Here is a 27,842-nt window from a genome sequence, read left to right as displayed (position 1 = left end):
AGGTCATCTGGTCTAGGCACTCCCGCGACCAACCCCTCCTGTGCCCTTTGTGTCTTTCCAGTTGGAGGACATCTCAATCCAGTAGGGAAGGAGCAGCCAGATGGATTGCTTCACCCTCAGCTGCTGATTTCCCAGCCCCGGTGCAAAACACAGGAACTCCTTGTGTTCATTGTGACCCACTTCCTTTCTTCCCTGGGCCTGTCAGGGTGGAGGCTTAGGTCCCAGTGGCTTCTCTTGTTTTCCCAAAAGGAAAATAACCTCCCTGTCATCATCACTGCTTGACCAAGAGACTTTTCCCATGTCACCTCCCCGGTGGTGAAAACAAAAAATGGAACACTGAGGGCGTCGTGGGATGAAATTCGAAGACACTCACAAGGGCAGAACAGGACGTACACACACTTGTTAAAATTATAGTGTTATCGGAACATGAGGGATTGGAGTGGATCAATGCTGGCCTTGGAGTCCAGGGTCTGTATCTGGAGTCTAGCCCAGGGCCAGCTGCACATGACAACTTGTAAGGCCTTTTCTCTGGCTTGAGTTTCAGCTTTCTGTCTGCCCTTTGATGCCCTGAGATGGGTCCTTGGGAGAAGCATGGCAGGACGCGGGGTGGGGGGGGGGCGGGAGGCAGAGATGAGGAAACGGGGTTTTTGTCCTCAGGGCGTTGCCAGTCCAAAGGAGGTGATGTGGGAGAGTTACACAGGATGTGTATCAGTTCAGACTGAGGCAGGGATTAAATGCAAATGAATGGAAATGCCACAGAGCGATACATCACCCAGTAGTTAGTGCCCAGATGGTTGTTAGACAAATGGAAATGGTCAGAGATGGGTGAGGTTAGCTTGAGCGAGGGTTGGGAAAGAGAGACGTTTTGAGAAATGCCTTTACTATCTTCTACCAGAGAGAAGAAACCCAAACCAGCTGAGCACAGTCACCTTGGCCAACACAAACAATAGGAGGTCAGGTGGGTGGGTGGAAGGGCAGGGGCCTGAAGCCACAGAGATGGAGAGCGAAGAGCTCTGTCCCCTGTGTCCCTGGGCAGCCACTCTGCTCCCCCCATCTCATCTCCCAACCCAGCCCCCCAGCACCACCAGACCAGACTTTCTGCAGAAAATGCGGGGGGTGGGATGCAGTTTAGCCCAGAGGCAGGCCTGTGGCCTCAGAATCATAATTTTGCATATGCTACACTTTTATTGTTTTAAGACCCAAGGAATGGTTCCCCTTTATTCTGAATATTTTGAAATCTCTTAGCCCCTTAACCTAGATTGCCCACTAAGCCTCCTTAATCGGACTGATGTTGGAAGGCAGAGTAAGAAGGGAGACAAAATTCGGAGATTCAAGAGACTGGCAGGTGGGCGGAGTAAGCAGGGGGAGCCTCCATCCTTATGGTATTAAAAAAAAGATCTTTGCGTTGCCCTAGACCTTTCTGCTTTCAACTGCCTCACAAAAGAATAGGTAAGGGCTGTCTGGGTGGCTCAGTTGGTTAAGTGACTGCCTTCGGCTCAGGTCATGATCCTGGAGTCCCGGGATCGAGTCCCACACCGGGCTCCCTGCTCGGCAGGGAGTCTGCTTCTCCCTCTGACCCTCTTCCCTCTCGTGCTCTCTATCTCTCATTCTCTCTCTCTCAAATAAATAAATAAAATCTTTAAAAAAAAAAAGAATAGGTAAGAAGTACTTTCAAAATGTTGGAAGTGCCATGCCTACCCCACCTCCTGGGTGGTATGGGTGCGGGGAAATTAAGAGTAAAACCTTATATTCGCACAGCCTCTCCTGTTTATAGAACATTCGATTGCACATCCGCTTATTTTCCACGGTGCTGCGAGGCAGAAGCGACAGGCGATTTTACCCCAAATCGACAGAGAGGACACTGGGATTCCGGCACCCGGGATGACCTGCCCGAATTACACAACCAGATGGTGAGCTGAGTGCAGCCAGGTCCTCTGATTCCTGGTCCACTCCTCTCCATGAGCTTCTGACGTGTGAGGGCATGTGCGGATTATTTTGACGGGATCCCGTTCCAGAACAACTCAAACTTGATTATTTAATGGCAGAGGACCCAGACCCCACTGTTCTCCACCTGTCCCCAAGGCCTTGGATTTTCCACTTAACCCTATTTCCAAAGAGGCGAAACAATGCCCAGTCAAGGGATTTTGTGTCACCAAAGCCTCAAAGCGCAAAGCCCCGAACTACTGCGGCCCAGCACTGCTGCCCCACATTGAGGTCTCCTTTACCGGGGCCCCTGGCTCTGCACAGAGCTGGCCAGAAGCCGAGGAGGAGCATGGGGGAAGAGCTTCCCCAAAAGAGGACAGATGGGCAGGCTGGCCCCAGCGCCAGGGCTTTGAACAACCTTTTTGTTTTCCAGCCAAACATCCAGCGTCAGTACCCCCCCCTCCCCACCACCCACTCCCTGGCAGCCTCCCACCCCAGCCCCGCCAACGTGTGTCTTTGGGCCGGCTCTGAGGAGCTGATGGGCTCTGGAGAGATGGGGGCTGTTCTTTATGACTGGGAGCCGAAGAAAGAGGGCTGGCAACTGTTGCCATCTGTCTGGTGGGACGTCACCAGGGAGGTTCTCGCCCATTCACTCCTTCATGCACCACTGGGCTCAGGCCTTTTGTTTGGTTGGCTGGCTGTGGGGGGGGGGGCTTCTGTAGGGCAGTGAAGGGAGGCAGCGGGTGAGAGAAGCAGCTTCTTTGTGTCTGGACCAAACTTTCAGTGACTCACTAAGATAATTTGCATGAGGACGATGCCCAAGCCCCAGACCGCTCAAGTGATTGACAACCTCCAGCCCTCTCCCCTTTTCACACCACTCCACCTCCTCCTTCTGCCTCTAGCTCCCTGGGGTTGGAGGGAGTGGCCCCAGGTCCTCCGCAGGGATGGGGAGCCAGAAAAGCCACTCTGGTCCTCTCTCTCCATCCTCTGTCCCCATCCCTTTCCCAGTTCTACGTGGGTCTGGTGTCTTCCTCTCTCCCCACCCCCATCAAGCCCTTAAGAGTTCCTCGCTTTTTGTTTGGTTTCTGTGGCCTGGCAGGCAGAAGGGCCAGAGCAGGAGAAAAGGCCCATTAGCTGCCCGGCAGCTGAGTAGGAAAAGAAAGGAGCTGAATAGAGCTAGTGGGGTTGGCAGCCCTCCAGCCCAGCTCCTGGTCTTTGAATAACACCCCAGGCCAGGGACTGGGATCAGAGTGGGGGAGGCTTTGGAGCATTTAATTATTTAAAAGTCTCAATAAAAGGAGTTAAGTCCCTGGGGAAGGGGGAGGCTAGGCAGATGGTGTGCCCTAGGAGCTGGGAAGCGGGTGCAGGGTGAGCCAAGATGGGGGTGGGGAGGTAGGGAGTGCTGAGCCAGAGGTCAGAGCTCAGGCAGCAACAGGAGGGCCGGTGGGAAGTGAATCAGAGATTGCTCTCCGGACCCCAGCAGTGCCCTGCAAGCAGCCTTTCCCTATACCAGGTGGGAGCAGGGGCTCAGCCTTTCCTTCCTAAAGTCCTCCCCCCTCCCTCCCACTCTCCAACCTCAGAGTTCACTGGTCTGCCCTAAGTGAGGTCCATTTTGGAAACATACACAAAGCTGTGAAGTGTGGGGATCACCCCTTCACCTCTCTTCTGGCACTTAGGGATGGTTCAGATTGATTCAACGGTGGTGATCAGGACTGGGCAGATGGGTGGTAGAATTTTCTCCCCTTTCTTTTCTTCTTTCTTTCTTTCTTCTTTGAGGTAAAACTCATATACTATAAAATTCACCATTTTATCTGGTTTCATTTTTTTTAAAGATTTTATTTATTTATTTGAGAGAGAGAATGAGAGAGAGAGAGAGCACATGAGAGGGGGAAAGGTCAGAGGGAGACGCAGACTCCCTGCCGAGCAGGGATCCCGATGTGGGATTCGATCTTGGGACTCCAGGATAGTGGCCTGAGCCGAAGGCAGTCGCTTAACCAACTGAGCCACCCAGGCACCCTGTCTGGTTTCATTTTATATGGCGAGACCATACAGTGAGTCGGTGGAGGTACTGACAAGGCAAAAAATTGGAGTTCCTGCTCTTGGGGGCACATGCTGCTTCAAAAGGCAACCCATTCCAGCCTTTTCCTCTGACAACATTGCAGTAAGTGCTACATCATGAAGAGCAAGGTCAGATGGGGACCCTAGGTGGAAACATACGACCTAGGCTCTGCCATTTACTAGTTCTGTGACCACAAGCAAGTTACTTCTCAAAGCCTCATTTTTCTCCTCTTTAAAATGAGCATCAGATATAGTGCCCATTCTGTGTTGCTGAGGGAATTAATATATGAGAAGAGCTAAGAAGAGTGCCTGGCTCTTAGTAAGCACAGTTTTATTAAATATTATTGTTACCCTTACCAGCCCAGGAGGCCTTTATATAGGCTACACACACAATGGAAACTGAGAGAAACGGGGAATTTGGGAACTGAGTACCAGGCCAAAGGAGAATTTGGCGAGGGAAACAATTTGCTTCCACCCTTTCTCCCATTTGTAACGAGCTATGGTTGGAAATGTGGTCTTTTTTTTTTTTAAGATTTCATTTATTTATTATTTGAGAGAGAGAATGAGAGATAGGGAGCACGAGAGGGAAGAGGGTCAGAGGGAAAAGCAGACTCCCAGGGAGCCCGATGCGGGACTCGATCCCGAGACTCCAGGATCATGACCTGAGCCGAAGGCAGTTGCTTAACCAACTGAGCCATCCAAATGTGGTCTTTACTCTTCCTAAAATTATAGTGCTGCTCTGTAACACTCTTTCCCACCTGCACCCCTCTTCCACCTTCACCTGGCTGAGCCAACAGCTCCAGATCCTCAGGCTCTGAGACCCTCTGGTCCAGACCCTTGCTGTGTGCCAGTTTGGGCATTATGGTTAGCCCCACTGTACGCGGGCAATAACGAATACAAAGGGTTGGGGCGTTTGAGATTTGATTCTTCTGCTTCCCAGGGCTTTTGTCACTCTCCTTAGCCCCTCCCAGAATGCAAGGTCACCGGCATGGGCGGTCACTAGGTCACTGTGTGGCACACGCTGCAAGACAGCATCTTTGTTGGAGCGTCTTCATGGCTTAGTCTGGCCCTCCCCGTGTCAGGTGGGGTGTGTTTTCTGCACCTTCCAGCGGAGGCAGTTCTCTCGTCCTCATCCTGGGGCTATGCCTTTCAGCCCGGGACAGCGGAGGATCCCACCCGGGACCGCCTGGAACCAGACCTGCCCAGCGAGGGTGGAGCCGCGGGGAGGAGGGAGAGAGGGCAGGCTGCGGGTGTGAGGGCAAGCAGGTGTCTGGCCCCCTCCCTCCCGGATGTGGGCCGAGGGAGGAGCCCTGGGCCACCCACCCACGTCCCTCAATCCTCCACCGAGCAGCTGCCTGGGACCTTGAAACTTGACCAAACGCGCTCGCTCCTGCCCCCCTCGCTCCGCTACGCCGCGGGCGCCGCAGCGTCTTCTCTCTCTGGGAAGGCCCACGTTGGCAACAAGCTGCTGATTGGCTGGCGGGGGAGCAGAACGGGCCAATCAAAGTCTTCCCTGACGCTCGAGGTTCCGCCGAGAAGTTTCTAAAAAGGGGAGTAGGGGCGGGGGCACTAGGTGGTTGCCGAGCTCAGTTGCTCCGCAGGTTGGCTGCGTAGAATGAGGCCTTTTAGGGCCGCCTGGGTGGCTTACTCCAGTTAAGCGGCTGCTTTCGGCTCGGGTCGTGATCCCAGGCTCCTGGGATTGAGTCCCGCATGGGGCTCCTTGCTCAGCAGGGAGCCTGCTTCTCCCTCTGCCTGCAGCTCCGCCTCTTTGTACTCTCGCTCACTCTCTCTCGCCCACGCTCTCTCTAACAAATAAATAAAATCTTAAAAAGAAAAAAAAAAAAAAAGAATGAGGCCTTTCAGCAAGAGGCGGAAAGGCACTGGGCGGCGTCTCGGCCCGGTCGCTGCGGTGCCCAGGAGGCCCTCCGGCCCGCCAACTGCTGCCCGAGTGCCTCGGGTCCCTAAAGCTACCGTCCTATCCCTATTTCCCCGACACCCACGCAGCCATTCTTGAGCAAGTCTAGAGATGCTGGGTTTCTGAACCTCTACTCCTTCCTGGTCCTCTTTCCAAAGTCCCTGTAGACGGGGGCATTTATTTCCCCAGGTTCTTTCCCTGGGCCCTCTTCGTTTTCTTCCTGTATGCCTGCGCGCGCTCACCCACCCTCTAAAACCAAATTGACCATCGCTTCATTATATTGTACCTATGGCCACCAGCCTCATGTGCTCTAATACAGTACATATTTTCTGAGGACACATTTTAAGTGTTGTAAGAGAAAGTATCTGGAATAACTTTGTTCCCCCATTCCAACCTACACAAACATACACACACATATAGATTCAAAGGAGATTAGGGCTAGAGACAGGTGACCAGGGGTTGACTTCAGCCTCTTCCGCTTACTGACTGTGGGATCTTGAGCAGTTACTCAACCTCTCTGAACCTGTTTCCTTCCATGAAAAATGCTAATGATAATAACACATGCCTCCTGGCATTACTGTGACAAAATACCTGGTACATGGAAGTTTACGAATGATGCTATTATGTCAGGTATTGATAACAAAAGAATGAGTATTCCTTTCCCACATTTAATCTCAGCCCTCCGTTCTTGGTTTGGCTGCTATGGAGAACTCTCGATTTTAGGGACACTTAAGATTCCTATATATAAGGCTACTATCCAAAAATCTATAAAAACAAATAGTGCGGGTAAGAAATGGGCGGAAGACATGAATAGACACTTTTCCAAAAAGGACTTCCAGATGGCTAACAGACACATGAAACAATGCCCAGCATCATTCATCATCAGGGAAATAAAAATCAAAACCACAATGAGATACCACCTTACACCTGTCAGAATGGCTAAAATTAACAACACAAGAAACAACAGGTGTTGGCAAGGATGTGGAGAAAAGGGAACCCTCATGCACTGTTCGTGGGAATGCAAACTGGTACAGCCACTCTGGAGAACAGTTTGGAGGGTCCTCAAAAAGTTAAAAATAGAATTACCCTTCGATCCAGCAATTACACTACTAGGTATTTACCCAAACAATACAAAAATACAGATTTGAAGGGACACAGGAACCCTGATGTTTATAGCAGCATTATCAACAATAGCCAAATTATGCAGAGAGCCTAGATGTCCATTGACTGATGAATAGATAAATAAGATGTGGTAGATACATATACAATGGAATATTACTTGGCCATCAAAAATGAGACCTTGTCATTTGCAATGACGTGGATGGAGTTGGCATGTATTCTGCTAAGCAAAATAGATCAGAGAAAAGACAAATATCATATGATCTCACTCATGTGGAATTTAAGAAAGAAAACAGGTTAACATAAGGGAAAGGGGGAAAAAGAGAGAGAGAGAGAGAGGGAAACAAGCCATAAGAGATTCTTAACGATAGACAACTAGATGGCTAGATGGGGGATGGGCACTAAAGAAAGCACTTGTTGTGTTGAGCAGTGGGTGTTGTATGTAAGTGATGAATCACTGAATTCTACTCCTGAAAGCAATATTGCGCTGTATGTTAACTACCTAAAATTAAAAAAAAAAAGTTCCTATCCATAAGTCAATATAAGACACAGACTAAAACTTAGTATAGGGTCCTGCGTTTAGCCCATGGATTTTTAGCAAGGGAGAGATGTCTTGGCAAGACAAAATTCCTCTTTTCTTCCAGGACTTTTCTTTGAATTCCTCTTTCAAAAATTTTTACAAAAACAGCATCTGTTTTGACAATCCATGTCATTTGAATAGGATTTGACATTGTCCTTTTGTTTTTTTTATGGACTTGTGGAGTGCCCTAGCTCATCTCCCCATACACCTACATTAACACCTACATAAACGTTAAGATGATTGTTTTTCTTAAACCCCTCTCCTGAAGCCACCCAGAGACCCGTCTCTCCCACAGACTTTGCCTCCCCTCAAATACTACACACTGGTACACAGATTTTCTTCAGGGAACAGAGATTGGAAATTCCGTGCTCACAGACCCCTGGTGGTCATCCAGTTCTAACACCTGCTGGGCCCTGTTGATGTCTGAAGGGGGCCTTTGTGGATGTTGTGCATTGTTAAAAGCAAGGGCAATGATGGGGGGGCGTCTCGGTGGTGCAGGGTGTTGGGGACAGGGAGGAGGCCAAGGAGCGCACAGCACTGAGGTATGGTTCAATGGGAGGTAGTAGACCCGGGTTTCAGTGTCGAGTCTATGTCACCAGAGCCAAATCAGTCAAAAGTGGTAGGTCTCAATTACCTTATCTGTAAAATGGAGAGAATCATACTTGCCTCCTTACTGGGTAGATATTTTAGGAAAAGAAATGAAGTCACACAGTTGAAAGCACTTTATATTTTTAGAAAAGGAAAAACAGTGTGTGGGGGGGTGGGGGGGTAATAGGCTGATAAATCCATTTCATGTCACTGTTTTCACGGGGCCCCAAAGAATATGATCCAACAGGTGCTATTGAAAAACTTGGAAACCAGCTCTGTGCTAACTCTTGTGGGGTATGTGAAGGAATCATATGACACGATCTCTACTTTTAAAGAATTTACCGTCTAACAAGGTCGCTCCACTAACACATGAAACACTGGTGTGTGGTACTGACTGTGGGTTTGCCGTGAAGCTTCCTGACCCCATCCTATTCGACGCGACAAGGAAAGGATTATCTGATGATGTGACTAGGGAGCCAGTAGGTGAGGTGGGCCCCCGCTTGGACCAGCACAGCTGCTGGCCTCTTCCTGTTTCCTTTCTGTCCTTGGCAGGGCACACGAGGGTCTTACAGACCATCCTCACCGCTGCCTTCACCAGTGCTGGTGAGTCATGGCCTCATGCCTTGTGACGGGCTTGCGGAGATGCCCATGCATTCACCAGGGTCTGCTCGCCGGCTCAGCTTTTTTTTTTTTTTAAGATTTTATTTCTTTATTTGACAGAGAGAGACACAGGGAGAAAGGGAACACAAGCAGGGGGAGTGGGAGAGGGAGAAGCAGCCTCCCTGCCGAGCAGGGAGCCCGATGTGGGACTCGATCCCAGGACTCCGGGATCGTGACCTGAGCTGAAGGCAGACGCTTAACAACTGAGCCACTGAGGCGCCCATCGCCGGCTCAGCTTTGATGCTGCCCTTCACCTACAGTCACGGAGGTTCCTGTTCCTGATACTTCCTCTCCTGTACCCTTCCACTGCCGCTAGTTACAAATGCCATCACAACTACTGTAACTGAGCAGCTGCTCCAGGGTGGACCCGGGGTGGGACACTGGGGTGCTCTTGTCCCCATCCCTTCTTTGCTGGCCAACACAGGCCACCTCCCTTCCCCCTTCCACAGGAGGAAGAAGGGTGCTATTGTACCCCTTCTAATCCCTACATTTGCCCCAGATAGCCTAGAAACGATGCAAAGTGCTCGCCTTCCCCCCCCAACCCAGCACAGAGGGCTGTGTCCCCTTCGGGGACTGCCCCCAGCCTTCTTGGTTGGGGATGCTGGTCTGAAACGGGGTGAAGGACCAGTTCTGTTGCTCATGCTTGGCAGGCAGATTCCAGCTCCAGATTTCCAGGGCTGGGCCAGCAGATTTGGGGATTGCTCCAAAAAGGCTCAGCATAACTTCTGAGGAGAAATAGGTCAGTGTAATTGCTATCATCTTTGAAAGTAAAAGCTGGGATATCCTAATTAAAATAAAAATCAATACCAAGTCTCATCCATCAGACTGTCAAAATGACTCAAGTCTGAAGCAGTATTTGGCATTGTGGTATGTGGGGAAATGGGGGCTCTCATGGACCATTGGTGAGAATGCACATTTTACACCCACTTTGGAGAGCAGGCTGACAACGTCTTATCGAGGTAAACTGCTCAGACTTCACACTCGGCAGTTCCCTTCTGGGCATGTACACCAGTGGTTCTTAACTGGTGGTGCTTTCGGCCCCCAGGGAATATTTGGCAACCCTGGAGACATTTTAGATTGCTTTGTCTTCTATTTATACCAACCCAGAAATATGTCCCCTTTCTTTTCCTCTGTTGTTTGGTTTGGTGCATACGTGATGTCTACCTTGGACTGTTTTTGCTGTCATCAGGGTGTCATCCCCAGGACCTGGTCTGTGGTGCCTGGGTCTTAGTGTTTGTCTGGTAGTCCGTCCCCAAGTCCCTGGAAACATCTGTCTGACATCCTCTATGAAGCTCTTTTATTTTATTTTATTTTATTTTTTAAGATTTTATTTATTTATTTGACAGAGAGAGACATAGCAAGAGAGGGAACACAAGCAGGGGGAGTGGGAGAGGGAGAAGCAGGCTTCCCCACGGAGCAGGAAGCCCAATGTGGGGCTCGATCCCAGGACACGGGGATCACGACCTGAGCCGAAGGCAGATGCTTAACGACTGAGCCACCCAGGCGCCCCTCTATGAAGCTCTTTTAGTCTGTCTTCAGGAAGTCCCCTTTAGATGAAATGATGGATTGAATAGTGTGGCCCCGAAATTATTCATGTCTTTCCAGAACCTTACAAAATGGTCTTACTTGGAAACATGGAATTAGTTAAGGATCAGGATGAGATCATTATGAATTAAATCCAATGACTAATGTCCTTATAAGAAGAGGAGAAGACATAGATATGGAGAAGGACATGTGAGGATGGAGGTAAGCGGAGATCAGAGTGATGCTGCCATAAGGCAAAGAACAGGGGAGCCACCAGAAGCCGGAAGCGGAAAGGAAGGATTCTTCCCTAAAGCCGTCAGAGGAAGCATGGCCCTCCTGGCACCTTGATCCTGGCCGTCTGGACTCCTGAAATGCAAAAGAATGAATAAATTTAACAAAATTGTTTCACACTGGGGCGCCTGGGTGGCTCAGTTGGTTAATCACCTGCCTTTGGCTCAGGTCATGATCTCAGGGTCCTGGGATTGAGCCCTGCATCTCCAGCATTGAGCTCCTCTGCCCCCCCTCCCCTCCACTCATGTTCTCACTCACTCTGCTCTCTCCCTTTCTCAAATAAATAAATAAACAAATAAAGAAAGAAAAGAAAATGTGATCATTGAGGTCAATGAGAAATGCCCAATGAGAAATGCTTTTCATACTTCCAAGGTGCCTGTGTGCTGAGAGCCTCCGCTTGTGAGGACGGGCCGGGAAACACCACCCGACACTTGCACTGGGCTAGAGTCACCCAGGCTGCATTGAACCCTTGCCCATTTGCCATAATGCCATCCCCCATCTTCCTGGGTCACCTTTACTCCTTCCTGGGCTTCGAGCTGTTTGTACCCTGCCACCCTGACCACATAAATCTGGTTCTATTTTGGGGCTTGGGTTTTGTGGCTCCTTCCTTGGAATAGCTTTCCCTAGACCTTCCTATAAAAACTGCTCTTGTTGGCCCTAGTATCTGACTCAGATCAATGTCCAGAGACACGGGGACTATTGGAGTACAATGTTTACTGCTGCCGGGTTGCAAGAGGAATCAGCACTAACCCCACCTGCTTTCAGACGCTTTTGCTTAGGTAGGTAGGTCTTCTTACCTCCTCTTGGGACTCTGACCCATTTCCTGTTATGATCTCTAAAACTGGGTGAAGTGTAATTCTGTTCTTTCCCTCTAAGTGTAGCTGGCAACCCAGACACCCAGATGGAACTGTTCATTTAACTTGAGCATTTGCAGTTCCTGTTGGAGCCCTGCATGACCGGGCAGCGTCTGCTTGATCCTTTTGTCCATTTCAGCCTTTCTGGGCCACATGTGGCAGCCAGGGACCTGGTTCAGTCTCTCGTGTCAATCCTTCTCAAACCGCCCGTGGGCTCTGTCCCCAGGGTGTTGTCTGGTTTCCAGGAAGGATTGCTGCTCTGGAAACTCAGGCTGCCATGGGATTGATCAATGTGTTTGCTCTTGTTGGGCACAACATGGTGGCCCAGGGCACCCCAAGGGCTCAGCCAGTGGTGGGAGCCAGGTCTGCCAGCTTCCATCCGTCTGTTTGAGGCAGAGGACTTTCTGGGAGAGTCCGAGGTCTCCCCGGGATGCTGAAACTCCTGAAGACACACCCTGCTTGTTTCTTCCTCTTAAAACAAATGAAGAGACATTTTGTCCATATACTTCATTCAGCACTTAAGTCTCAAATAAATAAAATCTGAAAAAAAAAGTTTCAAGGGTTCTCAAATTAACTGTCTTTTAAATGGCTAAGCAAAATACATATTAGTTACTCCTGTCTTCACCAAACTCCACAGGAAGTACGAGGAGAGCTTCACATCCATTCTTTTGTTACTGAATACACTAACTATTGACCTTCGCTGGATCGGGGTTTTGCACACAATAAACATTTCTTGAGTGATTGAGCTATCCTCATGCAAGACCATATATACATTCTTTTCTTGCCTTTCTTCTATGATCCATCCTTTTGCTTACCTTTCCAGGGCTTAACTTAGAAGGGGTCTGGGAACTTGGATGAGAAAATACTATATCTTGATTTTTCACACAACTAACCGAAATGTAACATTCCCTCCAGTTACAAAGGTAACAAACCACTGCGGTATTAACGGTCCCTGAGGTTTTTTTATTTTTATTTTTATTTTTATTTGACAGAGAGAGACACAGCGAGAGAGGGAACACAAGCAGGGGGAGTGGGAGAGGGAGAAGCAGGCCCCCCACAGAGCGGGGAGCCTGACGCGGGGCTCAATCCCAGGACCCCGGGATCATGACCCGAGCCGAAGGCAGACGCTTAACGACTGAGCCACCCAGGTGCCCCAGTCCCTGAGGTTTTGTCACCAACTGAAATCACAGGTATTTTTATGTCACATTACAGTTAATTGAAAAGAGTTCAAAATGCCATTTATGCTCATCAGTACTTCCAAATGACTGTAGTTAGACTTATTGCTAGATCTTGCCATTTGTTGCAATAAACAAACATATATATTTTCTATTTTGATAACTGTATTCAGTGCAACTGGGTTCCTTTAGAATCCTATGTATTTTATGTCTTTAAAAACATCTCGAGAAGAGGTCCGTAGTTTCACTAGCCAGCCAAAGGGGTCCACAGCACACAGAGGTCAAGACTCCTTGGTTACACAATGCCTTCTGGTTCCTTGATTTTTTTTTTTTTTTTTGGTCCTTGTCCAGTGGAGGCGAGGACCAGCTGATCAGAGCAATTGGGAGAAAGGAGTGAATTGAAGCCTTTAAGTTTTCAGAAAAAGGCTCTGATGGTGCAAAGTGAGATGCTGCTCACTAGTGGCTGGAAGTCAGAACTGCGAGATTGAATATAAAACACGCCTTTAAGAGGTGTGGGGTGCTGATTCTTGGTACTTGGGTCTGAAATAAGAGAAACATTGAAGGTATAGATTGTGCTGGGCAGCATAGACATTTTAACAATCTTTATTCTTCCGATCCATGAGCATGGAATGTTTTTCCATCTTTTTGTGTCTTCAATTTCTTTCATGAGTGTTCTGTAGCTCCTAGAGTATAGATCCTTTACCTCTTTGGTTAGGTTTATTCAGAGGTATCTTATGGTTTTTGCTGCTATCGTAAATGGAATAGTTTCTCTAATTTTTCTTTCTACAGTTGCATTGTTAGCGTATAAGAAAGCAACTGATTTCTGTGCACTGCTTTTGTTTCCTGCTACATTCCTGAATTGCTGTATGAGTTCTAGTAATTTGGGGGTGGAGTCTTTTGGGTTTTCCACATAAAGTATCATGTCATCTGCGAAAAGAGACAGTTTGCCTTCTTCTTTGCCACAGAGGCAGTGGGCAGTTTTACCCCTGCCCACATATCACTATCGGATTCCTCGTTCTCCGCTCCAGCCATCTTCGCTGTCATTCAGTGACTCAGAAGCTTCCTCCCACTTAAGGAATTTACACACGCTGTTACCTCTCCTGCACCACCTCTCCCAGCTCTTCATCCAGCTAACGGTGCTCTCCCTCCTTAACCTCAATCTATCTGCCCCTGAACTGCCAGGCTAGGTCAGCCTCCTTGCTAATCCTCACGCAGACCCGTGCTCATGTCCTTCACAGCCCTCTCTCAGTTTGTAACGACATGGTCCGCCCCCCCCCCAATTTTTTTGTTCCATGTTTGTCATTGAACTGGACAGTAAAGCCCGCGACGCAGGGGCTGCCTGCTTTCCTTCTCTGTAGTAACCTCAGTGTCTGCCCAAGGATACTTGTGCACCGAGGAAGAGTACATTTCAGTTGGAAAATTCATAAAGGGACTGTAAATGCTAGCAGAACGGATTTCGGTACATCAACAGTCAAGTCAGATGGCCTTCCTCCACCTATGACACTCCGGCTATACCACCAAGGCCCCTCTGTGTTCCAAGTACATGGAGACTTCAGGCCCAGGGCAGGAGACACAGTATAGCAAAACTGACAGGCTAGAGGTCAGATCCTGGCCTCGATGCTTCCTTCCGGGGTGATCTCAGTATCTCTGGGCCTCAGTTTGCCCATCTGTAAAATAGTGAAAATACTAGTACCTAGGACATAGAAGGGTTAAGAATGCTAATGAGGGAAGGTAGGTACAGTACCGAGCACATAATAAGAACTGACCAAATGGTGACGCAAAGGAAAGCCAGCTGAGCCTGAGGGATGGCCCACTCTTGCTCCCCTCTTGAGAGGCATGGGATTTAGAAACCAGAGGAGCTTTGCAACAGGGTGGGGCCTGGCTCTGTCTCGGTTGGGATGTTCCGGAGAGGCAGAGGATTCTTCCTTGCAGCTTGGCTGGGATCCCCGGCTATGTGTCCATTTCTCCACCTGCTTCACGCGGCATCTCTGTGCACGTGTGCGTGCTGGACTTGCTGTCCTTGAACAGTGGTTGAAGCTGTGATTTCTTTCCGATCTTTTTACCCCCTCCCGTTCCCGCCTAACTCTTGCTCCAGAGAAGAAGAACCGAGTTCGCTCACTCTGGCTAAAGATGGAGTTGTAACACTGGAAGCCGTCTCGGCACAAAATTTCACAGAATATATTAGTGAATATATTCGGTAAGTAATATATTCAGCTCAATAAATATCAGTTGTGGTGATTTCCCTATTAGAAAATAGCGGACTGTCCCCAGCGCCAGTCTAGTCCGCCCCCCTAACTTCTATAACATCTGCTAAGCACCTGGCACTTCGAGGCTTTCCGGAGAGATTGGATGAAAGAGCAGAGAGGAGGCTGAAGGCGGCGGCTTTTCCCTAGCTAGGCTGCATCGCCTTTGACTACCCTCAGTTCTGCACAGTGGCCAGTAGAGGGCAGGAGCAGTTAAGACAACAATACTCAGGACCCGCCAGCCCCAGAATTCCTGGCTTGAGGAGGGAGGATGGCGGAGGGAGAAAAATGTTAACAACGACTGAAAAAACCCAATTGTTTTTTATCTCCTGGGAACCAAATGGAAGGAAATGTGTAGCTAGTGGGATGGAAGTCAGACTTCTGGAAGAACTTCCAGAACACAAAGTTTGCTAACTAGAACTTTTTTTTATACAGGTGATTTTTTTTTTTTAAACCACCTAGCTACAACTGCACAAGCAGAGAAGATGAGAAAGGGAGCTCGTCCAGTCCAAGGCCTATGTGACCCACTAGGTCCCCTTAAAGTAACCCTTCTGAGTGTGCCTTAAATGACTCCATTCTTTGAGATGCAATCATAAAATAACTTTATTGGTCAGGTTAGCCACCACTCATGCTTTTCCTGTAATAAGGATCCTTTATAGAGGCATGATGGTGTTCACATGCAGACGCTTCCTGAAGAGCCTGGGGCAGGGGCAGCCTTGCCCCCCCACATCAGAGCTCCTTTGTTGAAATGAGCTGGTTTGGCTTTTGTGGATTTTTGAGTCTGGAGCCAAGCACATAGTCCAGGGATCCTCCCCTCCGCTTCCCAGCAAAGCGTACCCAGTAACAGGGATGTAATGGCATCTGAGCAGGGGCCAGGCTAGGGCTAGCTGTCCTCAGGCAGTCCCTGTCCCTGACTGCCCAGATGGCTCCATCCCAATGGTGCCAAAGGGGCGGGATGGTGAGGCCCCAGGCATCATTACCGTTCAGACATGGGAAGAAAGAATTGCTCTCCAGCCAAGCTATAAAGCAAAAGGCATCTTCAGTAATGAGGGTGTAGCTCAGAGATGTGAAAGCAGAGGGTTTCATCCTTGGCACAGGCCAGATTTGGCTGCCTGGCACAGGCTTCGCAGACCCAACAAGCATCTCCAGCCAGAGTTTTCACTATGCACTGTGGCCTCAGGACAAATCAATTAACACAGCTGAACCACAGCGTCCTCTTTTGGGCTAGCCAGGCACGTCCAGGGCTGGCCGGAGTCTGCTTCTCCCATCAGGATGTCGACCTTTCTGCTTGGATAAAGGGAGAGGACACACTACCTTTCTCATGCTTTCAGAACCACGTGCCATGGAGGATAAAGACCCGAGTAAGGAGCGGCTGGGAACACAGAGGGTGTTGGGCAAGAGTGGAACTCGGGGGCCTGCTTCCTCAATTCAGCCAAATCGGGACGTTTGCCCCTATGAGGGATGCTGATGTAAGCAAGATCTGGCCTTTCCTGGGCAGAAGTCTGATCCACCTTCAAAGCACTGCCCAGCTGCTAAAATACAACCCCTCCATTTACGAAAGCCTCAGGTTGGCTGTCTCCTCCCATATCAGTCCCTGAATATTGTGATCATGCTGGTGCCCTCCAATCTGGTGGCTTTCAAGGAGTGAGGTTAGGGAGGTGTAGAGGTGACTCTTGGTTTCCTTCCCCCCCAGACACTAGTGTGACTTCTCCGCACAGGCCACGGGGCTGATGCCCAAACGCCTTGGGCTCTCATGCCTCTGCCCAAGGCACAGAAGAGGTGTGTGTGCAGCAAGGCTGAGTGGATGAGGAGGGTGAAGGAGGAGGCAGTTGGGCAAGAGGTATATTCCGAGGAGCACTGAGAGGGAGCCCAGAGTAATTGCACCACCCGCCTGGCACGCAGGAGAGCGGTCAAGCGCTGCTCACGGAGAGAGCCAGGGATTGTGGGGAAAGCACGCTCCGTGCGTCTGTGCGGTTGCCCAAGCGACTTGTTGAAGTTCATGACGCCAGATCATTGGGAGGAACCTGGGGGTAGTGAGGGGTCTGGGGTTGGGACTTCCAGGGATTACTTCCTCTGCTACCACGTCTGTCCTGGAAAGAGAGCTGCAGCCATGTCCCTCAGTAAAAGGCTGCCTGTCCCCTGATCCCACCTGACCCTGCCTACATGGAAGAAGACTACAGAGGGAGCCCATGGAGTTCTGTCACATGGTCTGTCCCAGACCTTCCAGCAAAAGCCAAACCAAACCATCAAGCCAGATGCAGTGGGGCGTGGGGGCCTTCGGCCCCGTGCCCCGTGCAAGGGCCACTCAGATTTCGATGAGGCTGGCGAGGCGCAGGCAGAGGGGCGCGTCCACCGGCATTGCGCTGCGCTTAATCTCGTTCCCGTCCAGGCGAAGCACCTGCAGCTTGGAGAAGTTCATGACGTCCACCACGGTGCAGAAGCTGCTGATGGAGAACTCTGTGGGGACAAGAGGGGCGGGGTGGGTGGGAGAAACCCGGATCAGGGGCCCGGATCCACAGGGAAGCCGGTCGGCCTCTGTGAAGCGGCTTCAACGCTTCTGAGGCGAGGAGTGGGACTTGGCTGGGTGGGGCGGTGTCTTCCCGGATCGGAGTCATAGCGACTGGCCCCGCTAGGGGGCAGCACCAGGACCGGGGTGGGGTCTCTGCCCGCGTCGGCGGCTCCGCTTCCTAACCACCCCTAAGCTGCACAGTGCCCTGCAGTCCCTGGAATGTCCTTGAGTGTCCTTCCCGCCGAGACCTGATCTTTTCCCATTTGTGGACAGCAGGGGGAAGCAGAAGGTAGTCAAAGACCAACCTTGGCAGCTTCGAAGGACTTTGCTGAACGGCTCTGAGAAGGAAGCCTGGGGAAATGGATGGACCTAAATCTGGAATATCTCCTGACACTTTGCAGATAGAGAGAGGGGGCAGGAAATTAGAGAAATCCTGGGCAGGGAGACAAGTGTCCTTGCGTGCGGGAGCTTTGAGGGGGTGCGTGTCTCCATTCCCAGCACCGCCAAAGGAATGAGCAAGGCCCCGAGGTTCAAGAAGGCGGAAATTCATAGATGAATAGGGCTGTCGTGGACCTCAAAAGTCAAATAAATAATTCCCTTGCCTCCTGCATTTAATATGATATGGTTTACCCCCCTTTTTTTAATCTCAAAAGAAGTCTCCTTTTTGAAGATATTCCCCTCTGCCCCAAACCACATAGTCTTAATAGATACAATAGTTCTGTTTGGGTTTAACATAAATCCCTCTGTTTTCCCTCTAGTTGTCTCCTTGGACATATTGGCCACATCTGTCTCAAGTCTCCTGGGTTAGGGACTTGAAGGGAGAACACCAAGAACTCAGCACAACTCCAGGAGAGCCAGCACAAGTCACCGTGAAGAGCTGCCTTCCACGCGGTGCCTGAGGGCCTCTGGAAGCTGGCTCCTGCCAGAGGGGCTCCCAGAGAAGTTACCTGTTGGATCTCGGTGGGGTACATCTCCAAGGCTGTCGCTAACAGGGGGCAGCCCCAGAGCTTGCCTTTGCTTCCACCAGAGAGGTTGCTCAGCTTGCCAGTGTGGTCGGGAGGCATGGGAGGAGCCAGAGGAGGCTGGCCTCATGGAGGGGGCCGTCATGGGTGTGAAAGGGAAGGCTGTGAGGACAGTGCGGGGGGCTTAAAGAGGCTGGCGAAGAAAGTGCTTTTCAATTAGCACTAACAACTGGTTTCAGTCCCTCTTAAGAACTGACCAAGAGGAGATGGGGCGAGGCTACCGCCCATTAACTTGTATTGCAAACATAAGACAGAAAATCCAGCTCCGAAGAATAATGGGACACTGGACTGGGAAGAGGGGAGAAGATGGGAAATGCCCTTCTGTGGACAGCATTCAGTGGCAGGGTGGGGGAGTATGAGGAGGGGAATGGGTGGGGATGGGAGCGGTGTGGGGAAGATGGAGATCTTTTGGATACTTCTGGATGTCTCCTTTCTGGTCTCAGGAAGTAGATTAAGTGGCCTCTGAGTGGGCAGGTTCGGGGCAGAGCTTAGGCCAGGGGCTGCGCCTGTGGTAGCCATGGAGGAGGGTAGAGTGGGGTGGGCTGGGGAGAAGTCAGTTGGGTTGGCTTATAGATCACTTCCAAATCTACTGCACTAGATGGATTCTCTACCCCAGCCTTGGGCCCTCAGACCATCCGCTAAAATCCTGGATCCCTGCGCATGTATGTGAATATGGGGGATACTTAGGGGCTGCTAGACACACCCCGTATATCGATTCCATCCACACAGCAGATGCACTGTGCCCCTCTGTTTGCCTTCCCCACGCTCATGAAGAGGACAGGGCTTTTGCTTGGAGACTCTGGAGGACATTTTCCAGCCCAGATTAAATACTGACATAAGTCTTTCCAAATTCCTCCTGGGGTACCCACCCTGCTCCCTTGGATCTCACAGCTACTGAATAACATTCCGAGCTGTGTTCCCTTGCTGTTGCCAGGCTGGAAAATCTGAGGGAGATGCTAATAGAAGAGGCAAGGGGGAGGGAGGGGACTGGCTTGATTCCCTTGCACACCCTTTAGTTCCTGCCCTCCATTTAGCTCCTCCCCAGAGGACTGCTTCAGTCCCACCTCCACCACCACCCCCACTGGCTATGGGAGGACACCCTAGGAAAGGGGCCCGAGCTTGGGGCACTGTCCTTCCTGCCCGTGGTCTGAATCAGAGAGCTATTCTTCACGTTCTTAGCCAGAGACGCCGGGAGCCAGGTCCTTGGATGTTGAAGGCTGGCCTTCAGGGTTTTACCTACATAGCCTGGGTGGCCTGGAGAGATGGCTGCTTCTTCTCAGTGCCCCCGTCTTCACAATGCAAAAAGTCAAACAAAACAGCACTCTGCCTGTCAACTCCCAAGTGGCAAGGAGAAGAGAAGCTAGTCATTGTTATTGTGTATTGCTTCTCAGTTATGTGCCAGGCCCCAGACCAAGCACCTCCCGTGTCTTGATTCGCTAATTTAAGACAAAGTAAATGTAGGAACTGGTGTTATTTTGCCTCAGAAGAAGACTGGCAGACAGACTAAATGATAACTGGATCAGGGGATTTGGCTTAAATGGCACAAGAAGGGACTTGGGGGAGACACTGAACATTTTTAGGTTGTTTGGCTTACTGGAGAACTTTCTCTCAAGACCTTGGGACACTTAACTGAAGTGGTTTTATCTTCCGCAGAGCCTTGCGAAGGGGCGGGCCACCCTGTATTTGAGTGGCAGACGTGCTCCGCATGGAGGCAGGGGGTGACAGGAGCCCTTCCCACCCCAACTTTCTCTGACTGTGTATCATCAGGCAGTAACCAATGGGTTCTCTCCCACGACAGCTAATTCTTTGCTGTCACATCTTCAGGAGCAAACACAGCACATAATGTGACATTTCTGATGTGACAGCCCCCCGGGTTCAGAGTAGGGTGGCAGGTGACTTCTGGGTGGGATGATGGACAGCCACAAGTAAATGTCAACCCCTTTGCAGCCTGTGACATCTCAGAGACATCTCAGAGCTGTGGCCCACTTGGGAATAAGACCTCCCCACACCCCAGAAAAGAGAGACTTTACATATAAAACAGTTTGGGTGCCCATGATGGTGTCTTGCACTTCGAACCAGAGGACCAGACACTTCCTTACCTCGCCCGCCCTGCTGTCGACCTCTGGGACAGGGTGCCTCTCTTCCTCAGAGGGCTGTCCAGCCCGTTTATGTCTTGCTAAATGACTGATCTGTTCCCTGAGCACCGGGAGGGAAAGAACAGAGTGGGAGGGAATGAAGGCTCAGTCCCTATCTGTGCTTTGATGGTGTGGTTTGCTCACAGCAGGCTCCACTTCAAAGCCCTTTGCCAGGTAGTGAGTCCTTTCCCAGGGAAAGGGGGACTTTGCTGACCGAGGAAGGCTCAGTACCTTCCAGCTGGGATTCCAACATCAGAGGCCCTGGGGTAATGTAAGCACGTTCTGAACACAAGATCCTGACATGGAGCTGAAAAGCAACTAGATCATTCCACCCAAATTGAGTATTTTAGTTCTAAGAGGCAGAGAGGCAGCCCTTTTGATTCCTTTAGGCATTTACCGGGAAGTGCTTGGAAAACAAGAGGGCTGTGTCCTTGCCCGCTGCCCCAGGGCTTTGTGGTGATAGGGCCCCTGTCACCCTAGGGGGACCTCTGCCCCACCACCAGGGGCTCCTTGTACTCCAGGGAGAACGGACCAGAACAAGTACCTCATTCAGCTCCGAGAGGCTGCACATTCTTATCCAACAGCTGTTATGTTTAAAAGACAAACAGCCAAACACATGGCCGGCTGCAAAGGCAGGGGTAGGGCATGTGGAAACAGAGAGCTCATCCTCTTCTGGGTCAGTGAGTAAGAACGAACGCCATGGTTTCTTAACAGTCCACCTTCCTCCCAAGATGGACCCTGGAAGTTCAGCTTAAATCCCCCTCTCTAGGAGCTGCTCTCATCCAAACCTCCGCAAACTCCTCTCTCCTTGCTCCTCAACAAGTGAGCCCTTCCTCTCAGACACACAGATTTCCTGGCTGTCCCCTACAGGGGACCCATAAATGACTGGTTCCTCTGCGGCACTCCCATCCCAGAATGGCTTTGTCCCTTGCCTCCAGCCCGAGCTCACTTAGCTCTCAAGACTTAGATGGAAGCTTACCTCTTCTGGGAAGTCTTCTTCCAAGCCAACACCCCCCACCCCCGAATTTTCCCAGCACTGCTGTTTAGTCTAGGGGCGTGCCGTTTTGGACCTCTTGGACAGGGCTAGAACGTGGATTGAAGGTGGCTTCATTTGTGCTCTCTGTTTCCCCTACTTCTATGTCCTTTGCATTGCTGCTAGCGCTCACAAGAGGGTGTTTTCCAATGAAACAGCCAGCCACTCCCCACTCCCCTTTGTCAGTCTCACCATTGATCCTATTGCCTTGGAGGTAGAGATTCTCCAGGTTGGTGTTGACTGGGGGGATCTTCTGCAGCTGGTTGTAGGAGAGGTCAAGCTCAAGGAGGCTGCTGGAGTTGAAGGTGTTGGAGGCCAAGCCATTGTTGGTGAGACTGTTGTGGGACAGCCGCACGTATAGCAGCTTGGGTGACCCCCGGAAGTAGCTGTCGGGGACGGAGTAGACATTGTTGTGCTCCAGGTACAGCTGCTCGAGGGCAATGGGCAGTCCATCAGGCACCTTCCGCAGGTGGTTGTAACTCAGGTCCAGCAAGATCAGTGACCGGAGGCCCCTCATCGCACTGCCCACTTCCTGGATCTCGTTGTGCTGGAGGTACAAGGCTGTGAGGTTCTCCAGCCCCTCCAGAGCGTTGTTGGGGACCTTCGATATCTGGTTGTGGTCGAGATGGAGCTCCCTCAGGGATCGAGGCAGCGGGCCGGGCATCCGGGTCAGGTTGTTGTGGTCCAGGTATAGCCTCTCCAGGTGCTTCAGCTTGGAGAAGATCTTCCTGCCCACCTTATCACTGGTGATCTGGTTGCCGTGGAGAGCAATCCAGAGCAGCCCGGTGGCATTGTCGAAGACGCCTTCCTGGATGGACGAGATCTGGTTGTTCTGGAAGTAGACGTACTTCATGCGGGAAGGGACAAAGGGCAGATACTTGAGGTTGCGGTTGTCACAGTACATGGCTGTGGGGAAGTTGGGTGGGCAGTCGCACTCCTGAGGGCAGTCACGGGGCTCTGGAGGGGGCGGAGAGCCATAGGCATAGGCTGGGCCCTCCTCCACCCCATAGGGGTAGGGCTCGTAGGGCTCATACGGATAGGGGTCATAGGGATCGTAGTAGGTGGACTGCTGGCTGCGGAGGTAGTGGAACCACCAGTGGGGATCTTCGTCGTACTGGGCCCAGGAGAGGGAGCAGAGCCCGGCCAGCAGCAGGAGGGAGGCCCACTGCATTTTGTTTCTCTGCAAGACGGGGGAGAGAACAGAGCAAGCAGGCATGAGTGAGACAGCAGGGAGGCAGGGAGGCGAGCCTTGGGCTGTGAGCGATCAGATCTGGCTTGGGCAGCAGGCCCCTGGGACTGGGAGCCCCGTCCTCACTTCCCACACACCTCCCCCCCAGGGCCGGCTCCGCACACCTGGTCCATCTGGACCGTGGCTACCTGGGGGAGCTGGGTACATTTTACCCTGCTCACAGAGTCACAGAAGCAGAGCCTTCGAGATTAGAAGGAACTTGAATGGGGGGCACTGCATTTTTTTTTTTCCAAGGGGCACGTCCTTAGGAGCCTCTAGCCACCTGAAAGTTCTGTTGGGAGAGCTGGAAAGCCCCAGCAGTCATCCCTGGGCGGGAGGGTGCTCTTCAGGCCTGAATTCCCATTCAGTTTGCACTCCCCGGGGATATAATATTTTCCAAGAGTCCAAGGAAAAAGCCCTCTGGTTCTTTCCCCGTCTCTGGGAAACCTTCAGAAGCATCTTGAGACCTCAAAGGGGGAAGATCTGAACTACTCCTGGAAGATCTTTTGGTCTCTTGGGTGGGGGTTTCTGGTTTCTAGTGTTTGGGGAGGGTTGTGGTCCGTCTGCAGTCACCGCGAGGCTCGGGCTGCCTTCCAAAGTGTCAGTGTCTGTAGCAGTCTGCTGGGTGAGAACGCTCTCTGGTTGGCAGTCTGTGGCTACGCACGCTACCTGGCTGACACAGCGTCTTCATGTAACAGCGACAGTCCCCCCCAGACTGGGGACCCTGGCACCAGGTGTGGTGGTGTCTTCTAGGGTGGGTACTGAGTGTGTGGAGCCTGAGTCAGTGCACTTGGCTTCTGTGGTATCAAGTAAAGAGTTAGCCCCCCTCATGCTCCGCCATGGACATTATGCTAGAGCCTCAGGGTACAGAGAAATGAATGAGGAACACTGAGAAATGGAATAGGAGTTGAGGACACCTGTGTTATACCCAAGAGAATGTGGCTTTGGAATGGGATTCTGGCATCCCCCTCTCCCATCCTGGGCTACCTGTGATGACATCTGGATTACCAGCCTCCATGATTAGCCCTCCCCTCCCCCCATAGCCAGGCAACCTGTTACCTTGAGCTCGTATGTTAGTGAGATGAGAACAGGGCAGGCTTGGAGAGAAAGGTAGGTTTGGTGCATTCTGGGAGGGAAGCTGAAGGTATGGAAGATGAGGAAGCTTACTGGTCACCCTACTCTGAGTGCCGATAGCCAATGCACTGGATAGCCCTTATGAGCAATGGGAACCTTCCAGAGGTGTGAGGGTCACCCTTGGACAGAGGAACCTTAGAAGCTTTCCTGGTCCCGGAAGGGTTGCTTATATCCCTCACATTGCTGTTGGGCCTCCTGGGGTTGGCAACTGGAGACAGAAGAAAGAAAGGAATCTAGGAGTCAGCATCAAATCCAATGATGGGAAAGAACCTGACTGTGACACTCAATCTGGTCACCTCTGCCACCGTTCCTCCCAGGCCCCAGACCTCTCTGTTTCCTGAAAGTGATTCCTGTCGGCCCCCTTATTCCATTAGCCTCTGGGTTGCAGAGGAGAGGCACCTGGCTCATCCTCAAACAGCCTCAGGGCCTCAGACAAAGAACTCACAGTGTTTCTGAGAAGCCAACCCAACTGCCCACTGCCTGGGCACGCTGGCTGGGCCCTGGCTCCGGCCAGGAGAGCAGACGGATGGAGGGGCCCACTGCCAACAGCGCATTTTTCCATGCACAGCCCTGGGCTGCTGCAGGACCAAGGTAGATGTCTGGAGGCTGGCACAGTGAGCCTCTGTCTCCATTTCTCCTTCCAGACTGGGCATGTTGGCAGATGAGAGCCACCTTCCTCTTCAAGACCCAGCTTTCCAGGGGCTGTGCATCCTGCCCACTCGGGCCTCTCCTTAGGAGCCATGACTGCTAAGAGGGCTGGGTGGGGAGCTTCTGCCTCTCCTCTGCTCCATCTCTTAGCAGTGCTGCTCCAGGGTCATATACTTTTAAATCCCTCTGCCCACCCTAACAGCAGAGACCTTCCTGGGCTCAGAGTTTCATGAGGTGGAAAGTTTCTGGGATTGGCGCTCCCTGAGGTGTGGGGAGCTGACTCAGGAGTTAATGCTCTTCTCTCATTTCTCCACTCTAGAGAACAATCTTTCCCTCCAATCAGGGTTGAAGAGGTCAGACCAAAATTTGTCTCCTCTGCTGGATTGGACCCTCCTTCATGGCTCCCTGAACATGGTTGATTCTCAACACTTCTCTTTATTCTTTCCCTTTCACCCCAGCAACACACACACACACACACACACACACACTCACACCCCCCCATCCTTCCCCTGTAACAGCACTCAGGTGCCATCATCTGCCTATAGGACAGACTGCAGGGCTGGGGTAGTGGGATTATGAGTACCAGCAGGACAGACCTGGCTTCTTTAGATACCTGGTCCTTCCCTTTTTCATGCCCGAGAAGGGGAGATGCCCCCGCCCCAACAACCAGAAAGGAACTGTAGGACAGAGGCAACACGTTCCCTCTCCTCCCCGTTGCCCCTCTCCAGCATCCTGGGGTCATGGCCCGGATGGGAGAATGAGGAATGGCTGCCCCCTGTCAGCCCCTCTCCCAAAGCCCCAGCCCCTTCCTTTACTCCCGCTATGGAACTACAAGGGACAAAAACTGAAGTAAAATGACTAAACTTACCTCCAGCTGAACCTTTCAGAGAGTGACCACGTCCCTCTGTCTGGCGTCCTTGGGTTGGAGAACGTGTGAGAGAGAGAGAGAGAGACAGAGTGTCTACTGAGAGTGTGCAGGCCTATGCCAGGCCAGGGTCCCGCCCCCAAATTCCTAATCAAATATTGTGAAGAGAGCGACTGAGGAGGCTGGATCCTGGCTTTTTCGGCTCCAGGGGCGGAGCTCACACCCAACCAAACAAAATCCTTCCGTCCGCCTGACTTTAGAAAAACCACCTTCTTTCCACTCACTTATCTTCTCTAAAGCACTGGCAGCTCTGAGTCTCTTTCTGCTGAATGAGTTAGTGGCGCCCTGGAAGGTATTGGTATAGTCTCTTACCAAGTGCCTGGCTTTCTCATTAAACCCACAAGGGCAGATGCAGGGCTGGGGAGGGCCAGGACTGGGGAAGAGGCCATCTTAACTCTTTCAGCAGCCCATGTGCCACCCTCGAGAGCCAGGACTCCTCAGCCTTCTCACCTCCCCCTCCATGCAAGTGGTTAGACTAGTGCACGAGCGGGCATGACACAGGATAGCTGGTTCTGGCTCCACTTCTGTCCCTTAGCAGTGTAGACTCGCCTGGGCTGCAGGGTTGCTCTCCTCCATTGGAATTAATGGAAAAGAATGGGAGCTCACCTTTGTGGGTTACTTACTGTGCGCTAGCATCACACACTTTCATGTAATCCCCTGGCAACCATTCAACTTTCTGTCTCTATGAACTTGACTACTCTAGAAACCTCACATAAGTGGAATCTACAACAGTTGTCTTTCTGTGACTGGCTTATTTCACTTAGCATCATGTTCTTAAAATTCATCTGTCGTAGCATGTGGCAGAATTCCCTTCCTACAACATTCTCTTGTATGTGTAGACCACATTTTGTTTATCTGTTCATCCACTGATGGACATTTGGGTTGCTTTTGCCTCTCGGCTCTCGTAAATAACGCTGCTATGAACGTGCATGTACAAATATCTTTTTGAGACCCTGCTCTTAATTAATTTGGATATACACTCAGAAGTGGAATCATATGGTGACTCTATTTTTAATTTTTTAAACCACCATGCTATTTCCCAAAGTAGATGGGAATGCCAACAGGGCACAAAAGTTCAAGTTTGAAACACTCCTTGTTTTTAAAGAAATACCAATTGAGAAAGCTTCAGATTTGAACTTGAAGACTTTAGAGGTGTCGAGGCAGATGCAATTTTTGGTTGCTCCAATAGGTCTAAACTGTGTAGGCCATCAGAAAGATCCTTGTCAGGAACCCACTCTTCTCAGGGCTTATGAAGAGTTTTTTTTAAAAGAGTAAACATAATGAATGGGTATTTGCTGATCACCTGCTATAAACTAAGTGGTCTACTGATGTTATTTCACTTAATGATCACAGAAGGTATTTTGTGTTGAAAATAGAGGTGCAGAGATGTGGTGTGACTAGCTAGAAAGTGGTAAAACAAGGATTTGAACCTTGATCTGCATGATTCCAAAGCCCACAGGCTTTCCCACACCAAAAGGCCAGAGGACTGATGGAGTGGTAGGGGCGATGACCACCCTGCTGTCATGGTTGAGCTCGATTCATATGGAGCCCAACTAATTACAGTGGCCCAATCTTCTGGAATCCCAGGGGAGGGTAGCAGTGAGAGGGGGCTGCGATACAGGGCTTCTCTTTCCAAGTCCAGACATATTTCCTTTCAATTTAGTAAATATGAGCCTCTGGAATGTTCTTAAATGTTGGGGACACAAAGAAGGTTCTAATATAATGCCTGCTCAAAATAAAGCAGGAGGCTTTGCAGCAAACTCCAATTCCATGAGGGAGGCAGAGTGGCCTTAATGTGAAGATGGTTATCAATAAGGCACAGGTAGCCTTCTCGTCATTTTGATTCCAGAAAGCAGTCACTTTTCAACAGAAGACACTGGTTTTGGTAACAGGGCCCAAGAGTTGCTTCTTAGATGGGCCGAGATAGCCAGGCACATCTGCCCACTGAGTACAGATGTTTATTATTATTTTTTTTAATTGCAGCATGCTGAACAATACTGCATTTACTAACGGCGAAAGGCAGGGGAGCCAGGGGGCCAACCGTTGACTGGGATCCTTCCCAACCAAGCTCCCCACAAAGAGGCAGTATCTCCATGTGTTTTGTTGACCATTTCTAAAATGGTAAGATTTGTACCAGATCTTTCGTTATCTATCCTGTTCCGGGGTAGGCTTGGGAGGAAGAAAGACTGGAGGATGACCGGGACAAGGTCAGGAGGCACTTTCCAGGGGGACCATCCACAGTCCAGAAGCTCCACTGTCAATGGGCTCTAATCTCCAC

General features: G+C 50.9%; 1 protein-coding gene across 1 annotated transcript; it reads right to left on the bottom strand.

Annotated features, from left to right (window-relative positions):
• Positions 1-17,235: 17,235 nt before the first annotated feature.
• Positions 17,236-25,567, bottom strand: FMOD (fibromodulin). Its single transcript, XM_028120329.2, has 3 exons — positions 25,508-25,567; positions 21,822-22,809; positions 17,236-17,387 (listed from the first exon to the last, which is right to left on the bottom strand). The coding sequence occupies exons 2-3, from the start codon at positions 22,798-22,800 to the stop codon at positions 17,236-17,238; spliced, it is 1,131 nt and encodes a 376-aa protein (XP_027976130.1). The 5' UTR covers positions 22,801-22,809; positions 25,508-25,567.
• Between the last annotated feature and the right edge of the window lie 2,275 nt (positions 25,568-27,842).

Source organism: Eumetopias jubatus, unplaced genomic scaffold, assembly GCF_037043125.1.
Source record: "Eumetopias jubatus isolate StellerSeaLion01/CBP00866 unplaced genomic scaffold, mEumJub1_p1.0 scaffold_12, whole genome shotgun sequence".
Taxonomy (NCBI): domain Eukaryota; kingdom Metazoa; phylum Chordata; class Mammalia; order Carnivora; family Otariidae; genus Eumetopias; species Eumetopias jubatus.
The sequence above is the reverse complement of the archived record's forward strand: the minus strand, read 5'-3'. Positions and strand labels throughout refer to the sequence as shown.

What these genes read in the sequence shown, in the direction of transcription:
- FMOD (XM_028120329.2), bottom strand. Translation starts at nt 22,800, where the DNA reads ATGCAGTGGGCCTCCCTCCTGCTGCTGGCCGGGCTCTGCTCCCTCTCC. An exon ending in CCAAGGCAATAGGATCAATG is followed by an intron (nt 17,388 to 21,821) that starts GTGAGACTGACA and finishes TTGTCCCCACAG; the next exon opens with AGTTCTCCATCAGCAGCTTC.